The 15,618-nt window shown below is 40.7% G+C and overlaps 1 protein-coding gene and 1 non-coding gene across 2 annotated transcripts; one reads left to right on the top strand and one right to left on the bottom strand.

The window, feature by feature from the left end:
- Positions 1–11,050: 11,050 nt before the first annotated feature.
- LOC125599256 lies at positions 11,051–11,737 on the bottom strand. Its single transcript, XM_048772681.1, has one exon. The coding sequence runs from the start codon at positions 11,735–11,737 to the stop codon at positions 11,051–11,053; it is 687 nt and encodes a 228-aa protein (XP_048628638.1).
- A 3,568-nt stretch (positions 11,738–15,305) lies between these two features.
- On the top strand, positions 15,306–15,412 carry LOC125599257. The gene has a single exon (XR_007333073.1). It is a non-coding gene; the product is annotated as a small nucleolar RNA R71 (small nucleolar RNA).
- Positions 15,413–15,618: the final 206 nt, after the last annotated feature.

The raw sequence follows: 15,618 nt of genomic DNA on the forward strand, positions 1-15,618 counted from the left end.
ACATGATCTCCAACATTGAGAATGAATGATCAGATTCATCGTCTTCCTGATCTTTCAAGCCTTTAAGCTTTCTCTTTCACCAACTGCTCCATGTACACATCCTCGTCTTCATCATTCCTGATTGCTGACGTATAAGGTGACAAAGATTCTTCTAATACATCTTTTAAACCAAGGACAGACAGATGTGCTAGCATCCTCTTCTTCCACAATGAAAAGTCTCTCTTCCCATCAAACGCCACACCTCAACTCTTGCATTCGCTATTGAAAATGACACCTTGTTGAAACACAACAGCAAAACTGTTTGATCTAAAATCAGAATCAAACACAAACTCGATGATACACTCTTTGGCGAACTCGAGAACATAAGTTAGAAAGTAGAAAGTATGAGTTTGTAGAATTATTCAAATCAGAAGAAGAACATTGACAAGATAGACACTAAGTATTTGTTTACCCAGAATTCACCTAAAATGGCTACGGATCTGGCAAGGAGGCAACTCACTATAATCTTAAGAACAAAGATCTAGCACATTTCTCTCTCTCTCAATCTTACAAATCTGCTTGCTTTGCATAAGAGAGAAGAGAACACACAAACTCTTCTTATATGGAAGGAGTTTGTTACATTAACCTAGTTGGATTAGGGCATTCAACATTTTCCATAAACTTATTAAGAATATTTATGAAATACTTGCAACTCGTTATAAGTAGAAAGAGAGAAAGAAGAATTGGTGTATCTTATTCCATGAATAATGAACTCCTTATATAGGGATATAATATGAGAGTTTAGCTTGTAGACCAAGTACAAGTAAATCTTGGTGAAAAAGACTTTCTATAATCAATGTCACAATATTCATAACACTTCCCCTTGATGTCTATTATACCAAAGTACTTTCAAAACACCGTAGATGTTGCCTCGTTAAAAACCTCACCAACTCAATGGGAGAAACCATGGTTAAGGGAAAAAGCGTGCAACGCGTAATAACTTCCCCTCATGTGTACATACGTCGAAATCTTTGAGACAACGTAGTTTGATAAGAGGAACTAACTTCTTGAAAGTAGTAGTGGTTAGCGCCTTGGTAAATAAGTCAGAGAAATTGTCACTTGAACGAACTTGTGGGATGAACATCACCATTCTTCTGCAGTGTATGAGTCTTGATATGATTTGATCTTCCTCGATTCTCTTGACTTCAAAGACTTTAGATCTGTGATAGACTTTTGACTTTGAAACTATAATAATTATTTTAGGTGTCTATCATTTGTGTGTTTTTTGTTGTCTCGTTAAAACCTTGTTAAGGAAAAACCATTGGAATGAAAACCATAATAAAGAAAAAGAGTACAACCACACATATTTCACATTTCTTTCTCTGAAAGCAATATCTTCAGGAGATGCATTCCAATCAGATAAATCTCTTTTGAAATTGAGAATATTATAATGCTCTTTCCATTAGAGTATGCAAAGTATATAGACTTCTGATCCACAATTCTTATTTGATATAGACAATATTTTCTTGGTCTATTTAGAATTTAAACCAAATTTCTTACATACAATCTTCTAGACATTCGTCTCATACATGCGAATAACTCAATCATAACTATAAAATTTACTATTATAACTTTCTTTCTTATCATATGAAATTACACTTTTCAATTACAAAAAATATTAGTAATTTGCTCAATAACACTTTATATATTGTACTTCAAGACCAAACATATATGAGCATCTTAAATAAAGTCCTCTAAGGATCTTTATGATAAAATCTCATTTTAAGACTCTAGCTTAGAATACATAAAGACAATATGACAATGTCAAGAGTTTTCTTCCAAAATACAATTTTTCTATAACTCTTAAGTAATTTTTGATTTTATTTTCACATGAACTTGAAAGATATATAAGCAACAATTGATTAACAAATTCTAATAAATTATGGGGAAATTGCGAGAAATATCATTTTCAAAGTACCACATTTCATGTTTACACTAACCACTTTTACCCTCATTTTTAATGAAGGGTAAAAGACATTTATAACCATTTGATTAACTTTGACAAAAAAAAACCTATGGTTAACTAATCTAAACTTAAAACATCAACTCTAAACCCTAAACCCTGAAACATCAACTCTAGACCCTAAACTCCGAAACATCAACTTTAAACCCTAAACCTTAAACTTTCAAATCTAAATCCTAAAACATCAACTCTAACCCCTAATCGTAAACCCTAAACCCTATATTTTCCATAATTCGAACCCTAAACCCTAAATCCTAAACCCTAAACCTTCAAATCTAAACCCTAAAACATCAACTATAAACCCTAAACATAAACCCTAAACCATAAAACCCTAAACCCTAAACTTTCAAATCTAAACCCTAAAACTTCAACTCTAGGGTTTTACGGTTTAGGGTTTAGAGTTGATGTTTTAGGGTTTAGGGTTAATTTTTTAGGGTTACTCTTAGGGTTTAAGGTTTAGGGTTTAGTGTTGATAGTTTAGGGTTTAGTGTTGATGGTTTTGGATTTAGAGTAATTTTCGGGTTTATGGTTTATAGTTGATATTTTAGGGTTTAGAATTGAATGTTTAGGGTTTAGGCATCCAGCTAATAATAATCTAATATTCATAAATAATCGTTGGACATGTTTGAAGTTAAGCTTTGTTTTTCTCGATGACATGTTTGAAGTTAGGCTTTTTTTCTCGTTGGAAATGTTTGAAATTACTAACTTTTTGGTCTGTTTAGTTTTGTTTTTTTATCACCCGACTTTTGTTTTTTTTTTCGAGTGGACATGTACGTGGTTGTTTTTGGTTTGAATTTATTTATTTGTTCATCTTTGAGATTGTGGATACATTAGCATCTATATCCATAGCCTTTTAATGTCATTGTTTTTTTTAATCTATGCTGTTTAGTGTTTAAGTGACTGTCCACCACATCAAGCATTGATTTCCTATCCATAAATTTGAGAGATTTTATTCTTTTTATCAATAGTCACATTCTTTTTATCTATGGTCATGGCGTCCACATCCACAACATAACCAAGATGTTGATACAAAAATAAAGTAATAATTTCAAACTATTTTGAGTTTTAAAAAAAATTATTTCGAAACAAAAATAAAAAATTCACGTTCTATTGGAACTGTGAGCCAATTTCTCTTTCGTCTTAATAAGGGGATAACCGTCCACATTCTATTTGGGCCCAACACAAAGTGCCTTACAAGTAGAAAGTGTCCATATATGCAATAGAAACTCAAAATATGTCCCAAATGGTAATCAACTCTAGATGAAAGATAGAGAAAAATTGACAAGACTGAATAAATGATGAGACTTTTTTTAGTATTGTTTTATTCGAACCTCAAAAAGTATACAAACTCAAAAGAGAATAACAACACTCACCAATAGGTGTTATAAGAAAGCTCAAATGAACAAAAAAGAAACAATTTATATTAGAGAAAGTCCAACCAACATATTGGTTTATGCGAACCAATTTCTAGCAAAAGTTGTAACCAAAAGAGGCGCTACACATGGTTCGGGTCCTAGTTCAAGGAAAAATATCAATTGGGTAATAATGTTAGGAACCTGATAAAATTTGAGTCCAATTCGGTTTTCGGTTCTCATTTTTGGATAATTTTGAATAATTCGGGTAAAAGTCACATTTTGGATTTTGTTTGATGAAATATCGGATAGCTCGGATAAATTTAAATATTTCGAATAAATTTGTGGTGATTCTGTTCTATTGGGGAATTACAAAAATTTTAAATATCTCGGATAAAAAGTAATAGGGTAATCCATTATTGGGTTGTTCGGTTATAAATATTATTGTTAGAATATTTGATAATTTTAGAACTTAAGATAATTAATATTTTTAAGGTGTATAAAATGTATTTAAAATATTCAGGTACCCATTCAGTTCTCGGTTTAATTTCAATTTGGTTTCAGATTTTATGTTTCAGCGATATAGGAACTGTTATGATATTTGTTAACATTGATTTAGTTTTGGTTTTGTTTTTGGGGTTTTTTCCAAAACTAACCCACAACTTGATTTTAATCCCAAACCTATATCCAAACTTGAATCAAATGCAAAACTAACCTAAAAGCCTAGTGAAATTACAGCTCAGCCCCTTGTGACTAAACAAAAAACAGGAGCCATTTTTACGAATATAGCCCCAGTAAATCGTCTGAGTCGTCTGAGATGTTGAAAGTCGTTTGGACGACTGAAGTGTAAGTCGTCTGGTACCAGTTTATTTTAAAAATAATTTATAAATCTTGTAAAAAAATATTTTGATGCGTGAAAAATAAAAATCAAGTAATTATAAACAGTTTTAAGTGATATAAATTAAGATATGATAAAATTGATTTGTTTTGAAGATAGATGAGTGGAAGTAGTGAATCATGAAATACTTTGGTTTAGGAGTTTGGCAAACATATGTTGTAGTATTGTATGTATTGTTAGGGTTAGATTTTGGAAAACTAAAATGTTTTTTTCAAAAATTAGTTTTCACCTATATGTGTTTATTTCTGTGTATAGTAAACACTTTTCAAGTTTGATTTGGTTTTATGAAGTGTTTAATTAGATAATTAAGTTTAGGGGTTATGTTTAGGGTGTGGACGACTTATATTTCAGTCGTCTGTTGAATAATTTACTCGGACGACGTATATTTCAGTCGTCCACATCGTACCGAACCTTTAATTTTACCAATGTACGTTTTAACCTAACCGGATCATTTTACTCGGACGACTTACATTTCAGTCGTCTGGTGAAGAAATTAAAACAGACGACTTACATGTAAGTCGTCCAAATATTCCCGCCTAAAATTTTTAAAAATAATTATTTTCCCGCTTAAATAATTTAAACCAGACGACTTACTTGTGAGTCGTCTGGAAAGTTTTCTATTTTAGTTTCCCGCTAAAAATATTTAATTTCCCGCTAAAAATATTAAACTCTTCTGGACGACTTACATGTAAGTCGTCTGTTTTAATTTCTTCACCAGACGACTGAAATGTAAGTCGTCCAGGAAGTCGTCTGAGTTAAAAATATTTAACCTAATTGGATTTTTTGTCTCCCTATATAAAGAAAAATTTACACATTCTCTCTCCTCTTCTCAAATGGCTGCAACAAAAATGTAATGTTCATCATTCTAAAACTCTCCAACCTCTCTCTAATCTCTTTGACTTGAAAACACCAAACTTTATATGAATTTTTCAGTTTTGTCTCATGTATTTCTTACTAATCTATCTCTTTTGCAGGTTTTTAATCAAATGGTACTCATCTTCCACTAATTTAAAGGTAGATCTACTAATTTTAGATATGTATTTTTGTGTGTTCTATAAATGTAGATTTATCTAATCTTCCACTCATTTTCTCTATTTTTAAGTCATTTGAACGTTTTTGGATATGCAGGTTTTTCAGATCTGGATTTGATATGCAGGTTTTTCAGATGTGGAAGACTCCTGGGACGACTTACCTGTTAGTCGTCTGGAAGTCGTCTGGAAGTCGTCTGGACTTCTTGGAAGTCTTCTGACAAAGTGATACACTAAATATGAATCTTTGCTACTGCCAAGTTAACAGTTGTGATTATAGTACTTTTAGATTCAATCCAGAGGACCAGTCTACACTTTACTCTTATAAATTTCAATATCAAGCTAAGAAGAAAATGGTTTTCAATTCAATTGGTGACGCGGAAAACAAGTAAACTAGAGATTGATTCAATTTAACAGGAAGCTAACCTAGGGTATTTCATTGGGTGTTGAGCGAGAGCCAAACAATTATTCAAGCGCGGTGCAGTACTTTCTAGAACTCGTATCACTCAGCTGGAACACCCCACTGTCGTGGTGGTGATCTCTTTGCTGGTCGATCCCATCATCTAACTGTCGTTGAGATGAGAAACGACTGCAAGCCTTAGAGGTCAGGTCCGATCAGTTCACTTACTACCCTAATATCTACTTTCGCTGATTAGGAATACTAAGCTCATCCAATACATGTCAAGCTTTCTCCTAAGCGGTTAGCTAGGCGATAAACTTAGGATCTAACATCAAGGGATCAGGTTAATGGAAGCCTTAAGAATAGTATGGATGAAGAATAATCAAGAATAGCTTATCTATGTTTAGCTCATATTTCAACACCCTAAAAACCCTAGGCGAGCTAGATCACTACTCAATCATGATGCAAAGCAATCAAAGACATAGATACTGAATGAAACTGCATAATAATAAGAGTAGTAAACAAGGGTTCAGATGGTCTTCTCTATGAGAGAATGGATTCTTCTCCCTTACAAGTTGCAGATCGCAAAAGCTAATAGTTCTCTTGTAAAAACTAGCGTAAGAAATAAAATAGGATAGGTGGCGTCTTTATATGGAGGCGCCAATAGGTAGAAAAGAAATTAGGGCAACAAGGCCTTAATTCCCGAAAATAGAAGCTTCCTTATCTGTCGGGAACAACCTCGGGATCACTCCGTCTGCTTGTTCTGCTTGAGAACATTCTCGGGACTGTTCGTCTTGAGTGTTCTCCGCAAAATGCTCCAAAAGGACAGCTTCTCTTCAAGCACGCTCTCTTCATTCTTCTACCAACTCCAGACCTGTAAAAGATCAAAAAGGACTAGACTGACTCGGATTAAGGACTCGAATCAATACAAAAACACCTATACAATGCTGTGAAAAACACCATATATCAATTCTCCCAGACTTAGATCCTTGTTTGTCCTCGAACAAGGCAAGTATCAAGAACAGGAGAAAAGTTTGAAAGTGTGGAAACTCGCTTATTCTCAGCAACCATACTCTTACCACAAATCTCTGAACCATACAAGCAGTAGATTAGAACCACACACACTTACTGGAAACCCCTGATCGCTGTTCACAGATCTGCTCCTTACTCTACATCTTGACCTGAAAAAGCGACACTTTCGAGACCAAACTCCATTTGTTCAATTAGAATTTTCGTGAGCTTCTTGTCATGGGCGCTACTCAGGGTGGACGGTCTAGGTATGGAACATGCTTTTTAATGGTGGAGTTAAGAGTGTTTAGGGGTTACCGATTTCTTAGAGGATGCAGGATATCGCACAAAATGGCAAGAGAGAACGGATCCATTGATGTCCACAGCCTCTACTCGTTTTTTGCTCTCTCTCGAACGGCTGCTCTCTGTTCTGGAACAGTCATCAGACTGCTCTGCTCGCCCCCTTCTATGTTCTCCGAAAATTAGCCTAAACTTTTTTCTTGACTTTCCCAGTGGCTCATGTTCCCTTGCACTCATCTCCTTCTCCATCGTCAAATGCTAAAAATGAAAGGTATTTTTTTTTTTTTTTTTGCATAGCGTGAAAATAGAGATGAGGTGACGAAGAAGGAGGTAACATGTGATTTTAAGGAGGCCACTGGTGGATCTGATTCGCATCATTCTGCTATACTTGCACGATTCATTGGTCATGGAGCAGTTGGTCCCTTGATCTGCTTGTTCTCCTTTCTGATTGAATTTCTGCAGCAGTAACGAGTAAGAGGCTGCGTTGATCCTTTCGTCTCCAACCTTTTTGCACATATCTGCACATATAACACTGAAAAACAAATGCCTGAAGTTGGAATGAAGGCTAAAGTACAAGGTGGGAACTAGCTAAAGATGAGCTAGCTACTCAGGAACAGCAAGATGGATATAAAGGATAAGAAGTCCTGAGTATAGGTCTCGTTTCCCTGATCTAGTACCCATAACAAGAAGAATTAAAGTCCAGATTAGGTTCAGATATAGTGGAGTTGAGTCTACCCAGTGTAACCTGATCGGTGGAGAACTTCTGGAGTGTCAAATGAGATAAGTCAGGGTGTTCCAGGTCGATGTGTGGGTCTTTCATCACTGCTAAGGTCACTGAATAAAAAGGTTAAAGCACGAGGTGGTTAAGAAATCATCACAAAATAAGGTCCTGATTACCACAATAAGTTTGACTGGACTGACTCGATCCTAGGGACTGACTCAATAAAAACATGGAAATCGTACAGAGTTTCTCCCCCAGACTTACTTCACACCATCCCTGGTTGTGAAAATAAATCGGAGGAGGCTAAAACACACCAAACCGAAAACAAATAGCAGGGAAATAAATAGTTCAGATAGATAAAACAAGGGAATAGGAATAGTCCGTTCGGACTCAGTCTGAATCGCCGCTGCTGGAGTGGCCGGCTGTTCTCCGGTTCCTCGGAAGTCTCTCTTCTCTAGTTGAAGTGCCCGCTGGTTCTTTGCCTGGGTGCCTTGTTCCTTGCGTCGTCTGCTCATCCTGACTTCTGATGCAGCCTCCAGTGAGTGCTCTGAGGATCCTCTTCATGAGGCTGTTGTTTTTCTTCTGAGAGTCCACCATCCAACGTCTGTAGGCGTGGTCATCAGTAACATCCGTGAGGTCCTCTAGGTCGTAAGCACCATCAGCAGGTGGAGCCATGTCCTCCACATCATCCTTGGCCGCATTCTCATCTGGAATTGGCGCACGGGTCGTCGCACAAGTGTTCTGCGTTGGCAAGAACACTATGTTTTCCAAGGTTGTGAAGTCTGTTAACCCTGGAAGAGGGAGCTTGCAGTAGAGAGTGTTCCCGTCCTTGTCTGCGAACTTGTATGTGCTTTCGTCGCGCAGGATGTGGCATGTGATCAAGTAAGCGGTGTCAATGTACTCAAGCTCAGGAACAACCGTGTAGGAATCCATGTCGATGTTGAAGCGTTTGAACAAGGGTGTGAGAACACTGCCGCAGCGGTCTTTCTTGTCTTCTGTTCGGACCATGGAATCCTTGCGCTCAGAGAGCATCGAGATGAGAAGGAATCCAGGGTTTGTTTTCACAGTCTGTATCGGTATGACTCTGTCTCTACGGATCTCATCCTCGAGCCCGGTGTATAGAACCTGCAGCTCTCCGTTTGTGACCTTGGAGGTGAGTTCCTTTGCGAATAGGATGTTCGAGACGATCTTGGCAATGATACGCAGAGTGGGGTTTCGGATTTGTGATTGATAAGCCTTGCGAGAAGTGAACTTCCCTGTCGCAATGAGATCCCAAAAGGCGTTTGCTGGCGCGAACTTTTTGTCAACTAAGACCTCTCTTGGCGTGTCTGCGATCTCGAGTAGTTCGTTTAGATCGTGGAGAGAGATGGAGCAGAACTTGCCGTCAGCCATGAAGGAGAAGTAGCAGTTCTCGTACGTTGGCGCAGTTGGGTTCTGGTAAGTAATCTGAGCTGTTGCGAGCACTTGCCGAACCAAATCTGGATAGAGAACTTGGGCTTGGTAGCAGAGAGGAGCGAGGCCCATGACGTCGAGCGTCTCGAACACATCAGACTCGAGACCGAGAACAGCTAAGGTCTCCGCGTGAGCAAATCGTGTGGGCAGGATCTCTGCTGCGAGAAGCCTGTTGTATCTTGCTGCGGACTCCTTGTCCCACCCCTCACAATTGTAGTCAAGGAGTAGTGGGTCATTGATGTTGATCGGTTGACCCTCAGCCTTGTTCGGCCATGGGTAGGAGGATGGAACGTTCGCGGAGCGAGAAGGCGTGGCTGCTCCACGAGAGGCCTTGAGTGCTTTAGGGTTCCTTGTTCTTGGAGGCATCTGCAAAACAAAATCAATTTCCAAATTAGCCATGCTCTACGGCTGTTCAGAAACGATGGGACATTCCAATCTCTCAATTCTGCCCAAGTCCATCAATTCCTAAACAACCTACAACCGCTTAGGTTTAACATTTTGCCCTAACACAATCGCAATTACTTAAGAACCGCAATCAACAAATATGTTCCTATTCCGTTTAATCAAGCACAAATTAGACCTTAGTAGCAAGTGTGAAATCTATAGCTACAATCTAAGATCAAATCGCTAAGCAAAAGGTAACGAGGATTCGAGGAGACACTTCCAAACCGCGTTTTTGATGCGCGAAGGGGGGGATCTGAGCGGTTACCTTGATTGGATAGGTGATTCCTGCAAAACCAAACCGATCTCGAGAGGATCCAAGAGATTAGAGCAAAATCGATGAAGAAGAATAGGAAATGAGAGATTTCGATTTAGGGTTTTTTGAGTTTGGTTTGCGGCTCTAGAGATAATGGGGGGGGGGGGGGGGGGGGGTAAAGTTAGTGGGCCTTAAATAGGCCATTTCCCATTTTCTCTTTTTTTTTTGTTCGAGCACTTACCTGGGAACAATCAGTGGAACAAGCGCCGGAGTGTTCTGCTGAGAAGTGCTCGATTTTCTTGATTTTCTTCCTGCAAGTTAGTTTTTTTTTTTTTTTAGAAATAAAAGAAATATTTACACTCACCAGTGGGTTGCCTCCCACCAAGCGCTTCTTTTCAGTCACTAGCTTGACTTTTGTGAGCCGATTAGGCTTGAAGGGGATCACTTAAGGGTATTTCTACACCTTCAGCGATTGTTGTATCAGCAAGGTAAGGCTTGAGGCGCTGCCCATTAACAACAAATTCTCCTCCTCTTGTGTCCAGCAACACAACAGCTCCATAGGGGCGAACCTCCTTGATGGTGAAAGGTCCTGACCATCTGGATTTTAGCTTTCCAGGGAATAGCTTAATCCTTGAGTTGAAGAGTAAGACCTGATCATTCGGAGCAAAGCTTCTGCTGATGATCCGTTTGTCATGGAATGCCTTGGTTTTTTCTTTGTAGATTTTGGAGCTCTCATAGGCCAGATGCCTAATCTCCTCCAACTCATGGATCTGAATTGTTCGCCTCTCCTTAGCAGGTTTGATATCGAAGTTAAGCAGCTTAACAGCCCAAGCTGCCTTATACTCTAGCTCCACAGGTAGGTGACATGCCTTGCCGTAGACCAGATGATAGGGAGTTGTCCCTAATGGGGTTTTATAGGCTGTTCTGTAGGCCCAGAGAGCGTCGTCAAGCTTGATGGACCAATCTTTACGCGTGGTATTGACTGTTTTCTGCAGAATGTTCTTGATCTCTCTATTGGAAATTTCCACTTGGCCACTCGTTTGGGGATGATAGGCGGTTGCAACCTTGTGTTTCACGCCGTTCTTGCTCAGTAATCCTTGGAACACTCTGTTGATGAAGTGAGTCCCACCATCGCTGATAACCACTCTAGGTACTCCAAATCTTGGAAAGATGATGGAGGTGAACATCTTGGTTACAACTCGTGCGTCGTTGGTCGGACTAGCAATGCTTCTACCCACTTAGAGACATAGTCGACTGCAACCAGGATGTACTCGTTCTTGTGAGAAGGTGGGAAAGGTCCCATAAAATCTATTCCCCAGCAGTCGAACACCTCAACTTCCAATATGTAGTTCTGAGGCATCTCATTCCTTTTGCTGATACTGCCCATTCGCTGGCATGCATTACATCTGGATATGAAAGCGTGAGCATCTCTGAACATTGTTGGCCACCAGAATCCCGCTTGGAGAATTTTGGAGACTGTTTTGAATGTGGCGAAGTGTCCAGCGTAGGAAGATCCGTGGCAGTGGTGTAGGATCCCTGGAATTTCAGCCTCCGGAACGCATCGTCTAAAGATCCCATCCTTGCGTTGTCGGTATAGATAAGGCTCATCCCAGAAGTAGTGCCTTGCCTCTCTTAAGAATTTTCTCTTCTCGTTCCCCGTGAACTTCTGAGGCTCCTTTTCAGCAGCTAAGAAATTTGCAATCTCAGCAAACCACGGTAGATCAGGATATTGCTTCTGGATTGCTGCCACAAACTGCTCTGGTTGCGAAGGACAAGCTGTTTCTATGCGCATTGGTTGTTCCGCGTAGCAAAGACCAATCGCACTGACGTGTTCCACTGGTTGTTCTTCGTCAATCACTGTATCATCGTTTATTTTCATTCTGGAAAGGTGGTCCGCTACTCCATTTTCTACCCCTTCTTGTCTCTTATTTCCAGGTCAAATTCCTGAAGGAGGAGAATCCATCTCAGGAGTCGCGGTTTGGCATCTTTTTTCGTGAGCAGGTACTTGAGAGCTGCATGATCCGTGTGGACTATCACCTTAGACCCAACTAGATATGATCGGAACTTCTCAAAAGCATAGGCGATGGCCAGGAGTTCCTTCTCTGTGGTAGCAAACCTACATTGAGCTTCATCCAGTGTCTTGCTCGCGTAGTAGATCACATGGAGCTTTTTATCCTTCCGCTGTCCAAGCACTGCTCCCACTGCAAAGTCACTCGCGTCCGTCATGATCTCGAAAGGGAGGTCCCAATCTGGGGGTTGGACAACCGGTGCACTGACTAGAGCTCCCTTGATCGTGTGAAATGAAGCTAAGCACTCGTTGTCGAAATCGAACTTTGTTTCCTTGCAGAGCAGTCTAGTGAGTGGTCTTGCGATTCTTGAGAAGTCCTGGATGAATCTTCTGTAAAAACCAGCATGTCCCAAAAAACTTTTTATTCCCCTCACTGAAGTTGGGGGTTGCAGACTCATCATGATATCGATCTTTGCCTTGTCCACTTCGATGCCTTTTTCTGAAATCTTATGTCCTAAAACAATTCCATCTCTGACCATGAAATGGCATTTTTCCCAATTCAGCACGAGATGCTTCTCCTCGCATCGCTTCAGAACCCTGCACAAGTTTGACAAACAGACACTAAAGGAGCTCCCATAGACGCTGAAATCGTCCATGAAAACTTCCATTATGTCTTCAATTAGATCAGTGAAAATTGACATCATGCAGCGTTGAAAGGTCGCTAGAGCATTGCACAGCCCGAAAGGCATTCTCCTGTAGGCGTATGTTCCGTAAGGACATGTGAACGTCGTCTTTTCTTGATCGTCTGGGTGGATGGGAATCTGAAAGAAACCTGAATAACCATCTAAAAAGCAATAGTAAGGGTGGTTAGCCAATCTTTCAAGCATTTGATCAATGAAGGGGAGTGGAAAGTGATCCTTGCGAGTCGCATCATTCAATTTACGGAAATCAATGTACATGCGATGACCAGTTACTGTTCTAGTAGGGATTAATTCATTCTTTTCATTTGTTATAACAGTGATCTCTCCTTTCTTAGGCACTACATGAACAGGACTAACCCACTTACTATCAGAGATCGCATAAATTACACCAGCTTCTAGAAGTTTCATTATCTCTTTCTTTACAACATCTTTTAGATTTGGGTTTAACCTCCTCTGATGTTCTACAGAAGTCATTGATTCATCTTCTAGGTGTATTCTATGCATGCACAGATCAGGTGAAATGCCAGGTATATCAGCTAGAGAATATCCTAATGCCTTTCGATATTTCCTAAGTTCGCATAAGAGAAGAGCAGTTTCAGCATTGTTCAGATCAGCATTTACAATTACTGGGTATGTAGAATTTGGTCCAAGAAACGCGTACCTGAGCCCCTTAGGGAGTGTTTTGAGCTCGACTTTTGGAGCTTTGGATTCACTCCACGGGTCATTGTTCCTACTTGGTGGAACAGGCGAGCTTGATGAGTCTGAGGCATTGTTCTCCCCCAGACTGAGATATGCCACTAATCTTTCCATGGTTCTGGCGGAGTCCAACATCTTAGCGTATCCATCAGCATCGATGTTTTGGACATTCTGTTCTGCTTCAGCTCTAGTCAAGGCTAGTTCCAGCGGATCATCTATAAGGATCTCCTCAATCATCTGGTCACTCGGTTCCAGCGGATCACCCTCCTCTTGGACAGTGAAGGTTTGTCCATCCAGCATAGGTTTCTTGAGCATCTGATTCATCTCGAACCTCATCACAATGTCTCCTAGGTGGAGATCGATTTTTCCTTGTCGCACATCTATGATAGCTCCGACAGTGCATAGGAATGGTCTGCCTAGGATCAGAGGATCCTTTGATTCTTCTTCGAGTTCCAGAACATCGAAATCGGCAGGGACAAGTGTCTTCCCAACCAGAACTTGGATATCCTCGATAATTCTGACTGGAGATTTCACTGATCGATCAGCAAACACTAGGGACATCCTGGTAGGTTTGAAATCCGTGAATCCAAGGCGCTTAGCCACAGAGTATGGCATGAGGTTGATGCTTGATCCCAGATCGACTAGCGAACACGAGAAGACTGTTCTCCCTATTTGGATGGATAGGACAAATTTTCCAGGATCACCCAGCTTCTTGATCCTTTTGTTCTGGAGAACAGCGCTGCACTCTTTAGAGACCACCATGAACTCACTGTCATCGGTTATCTTTCCAGAAATCAGTCCTTTCACAAAGCTACTCATGGATGGCATCATCTGGGTTGCACTCATGAGAGGGAGTCTGACTGTTAAGTCTTCCAGCATCTTCCTACATTTCATCTCCTCCTTGTCCTTGCGTGTGGCCTTAGCAGGAACAGGGTACGGAACCTTAGGCACATAGTCACGGGTGGGAACAGGTTCTGCCGCTGGGCGAACAACCACAGTAGGCTGCTCTGTAGTGGTCGGAGTATGTTTAGCAGGAAGCTCTGCTTCTTCCTCGTCTGCTGGTGCGGTTACAGGTGGCTGTTCTGATTCTTTCTGCTTCCCTTTTCAGCTGTTGTGAATCTCTTGGGTGCCAGATCAGTTAACTGCTTCCCACTCCTAAGCGCGACTGCATTACACTCCTTGGGATTTTTATCTGTTTTTCCAGGAAGAGTGCCTTGCTGTCTCTTCACACTCTCAGCAGTCTGAGCAATCTGAATATCCATCTGCCTCATATGGCTCGAGACATTATCATATTTGGCACTCAGGTCATTGAACATGTGATTCATTCGGGTATTGATGTCGTTTGTGACCTGATTCAGTGCTTTTCCCTGAATCTGCTGTCCTTGGAGCAGCTGGCTCATCATATTGGCGAGACTCTTCATCTCGTCCTGTGGAGCAGTTTGAGCAGGCTGTGCAGGCTGCTGGTTAGTCGGTTGTTTCTGGTTGTGGAACTGAGTATTCTGAGCTGGGCTGAGGACAAAGTTTCTTCCTTGATTTCCATACCCCCGTTGGTAGCCACTGTTCTGAACCTGATTGCCTTGAGCATTTTCTGCGTTACCATCGGGTTTAGGGTTGTTGAACAGGTGGGGGTTGTTCCTCACGTTAGGGTTCGGGTGATAGTTTTTAACTGCCATCCTTGCCCATTCACATAGCTAACCTCATGGTGGTCCTCAGTCGCCTGGTCCGCTTCTGATGTAGTGTCTGTGGTTCCTTTATCCTGAGGAGACTCTTCCATGATGAAGACATGGTTCTGATTACTCTTAATCAGCTGATCGACCTTGGCAGAGAGCTCATCTATTTTGCTATTGTCGATGCTGTTCACCTTTTGGGTGCGGTCAGTCTCTCGGTTGCTGTCAGCTGAGCTTGAGGCCATGTTCTCAATTAGCGCAAAAGCGCCTTGAGTGGATTGGGTCATGAAATCTCCATTACTGGCTGAGTTTAAAGCATTCCTGTACTCCCAACCTACTCCATCGTAGAAAACTCCGAGTAGATAATCTTCTTCAAAACCGTGATGTGGGCACTCCCTGCGGTAGACGTTGAATCGCTCCCATGCGTCGCAGAACGGCTCATCTACCAGCTGTTTAAAGGTGGCGATCTTCTGTCTCAGAGCTGCCGTCTTTGACTTCGTGTAGAAGTGGCTCAAGAAAGCGGATCTGACTTGTTCCCATGTGGTGAGCGATCCAGTTGGTAGGGAATCTAGCCAGCGAGCAGCCTTCCCATCGAGAGAGAAGGGAACAAGAGTACACTGTGATGTAATCTGGTGGTACTCCATTCGCCTTAGTGAACCCACACCATCTTCTCAAAGTTTTCAATGTA

Source organism: Brassica napus, unplaced genomic scaffold (assembly GCF_020379485.1).
Source record: "Brassica napus cultivar Da-Ae unplaced genomic scaffold, Da-Ae ScsIHWf_1823;HRSCAF=2459, whole genome shotgun sequence".
NCBI lineage: Eukaryota > Viridiplantae > Streptophyta > Magnoliopsida > Brassicales > Brassicaceae > Brassica > Brassica napus.

Excerpts from the sequence above, each read along its gene's own strand:
- LOC125599256 (XM_048772681.1), bottom strand. The coding sequence starts at position 11,737 with ATGAAAATAAACGATGATACAGTGATTGACGAAGAACAACCAGTGGAA.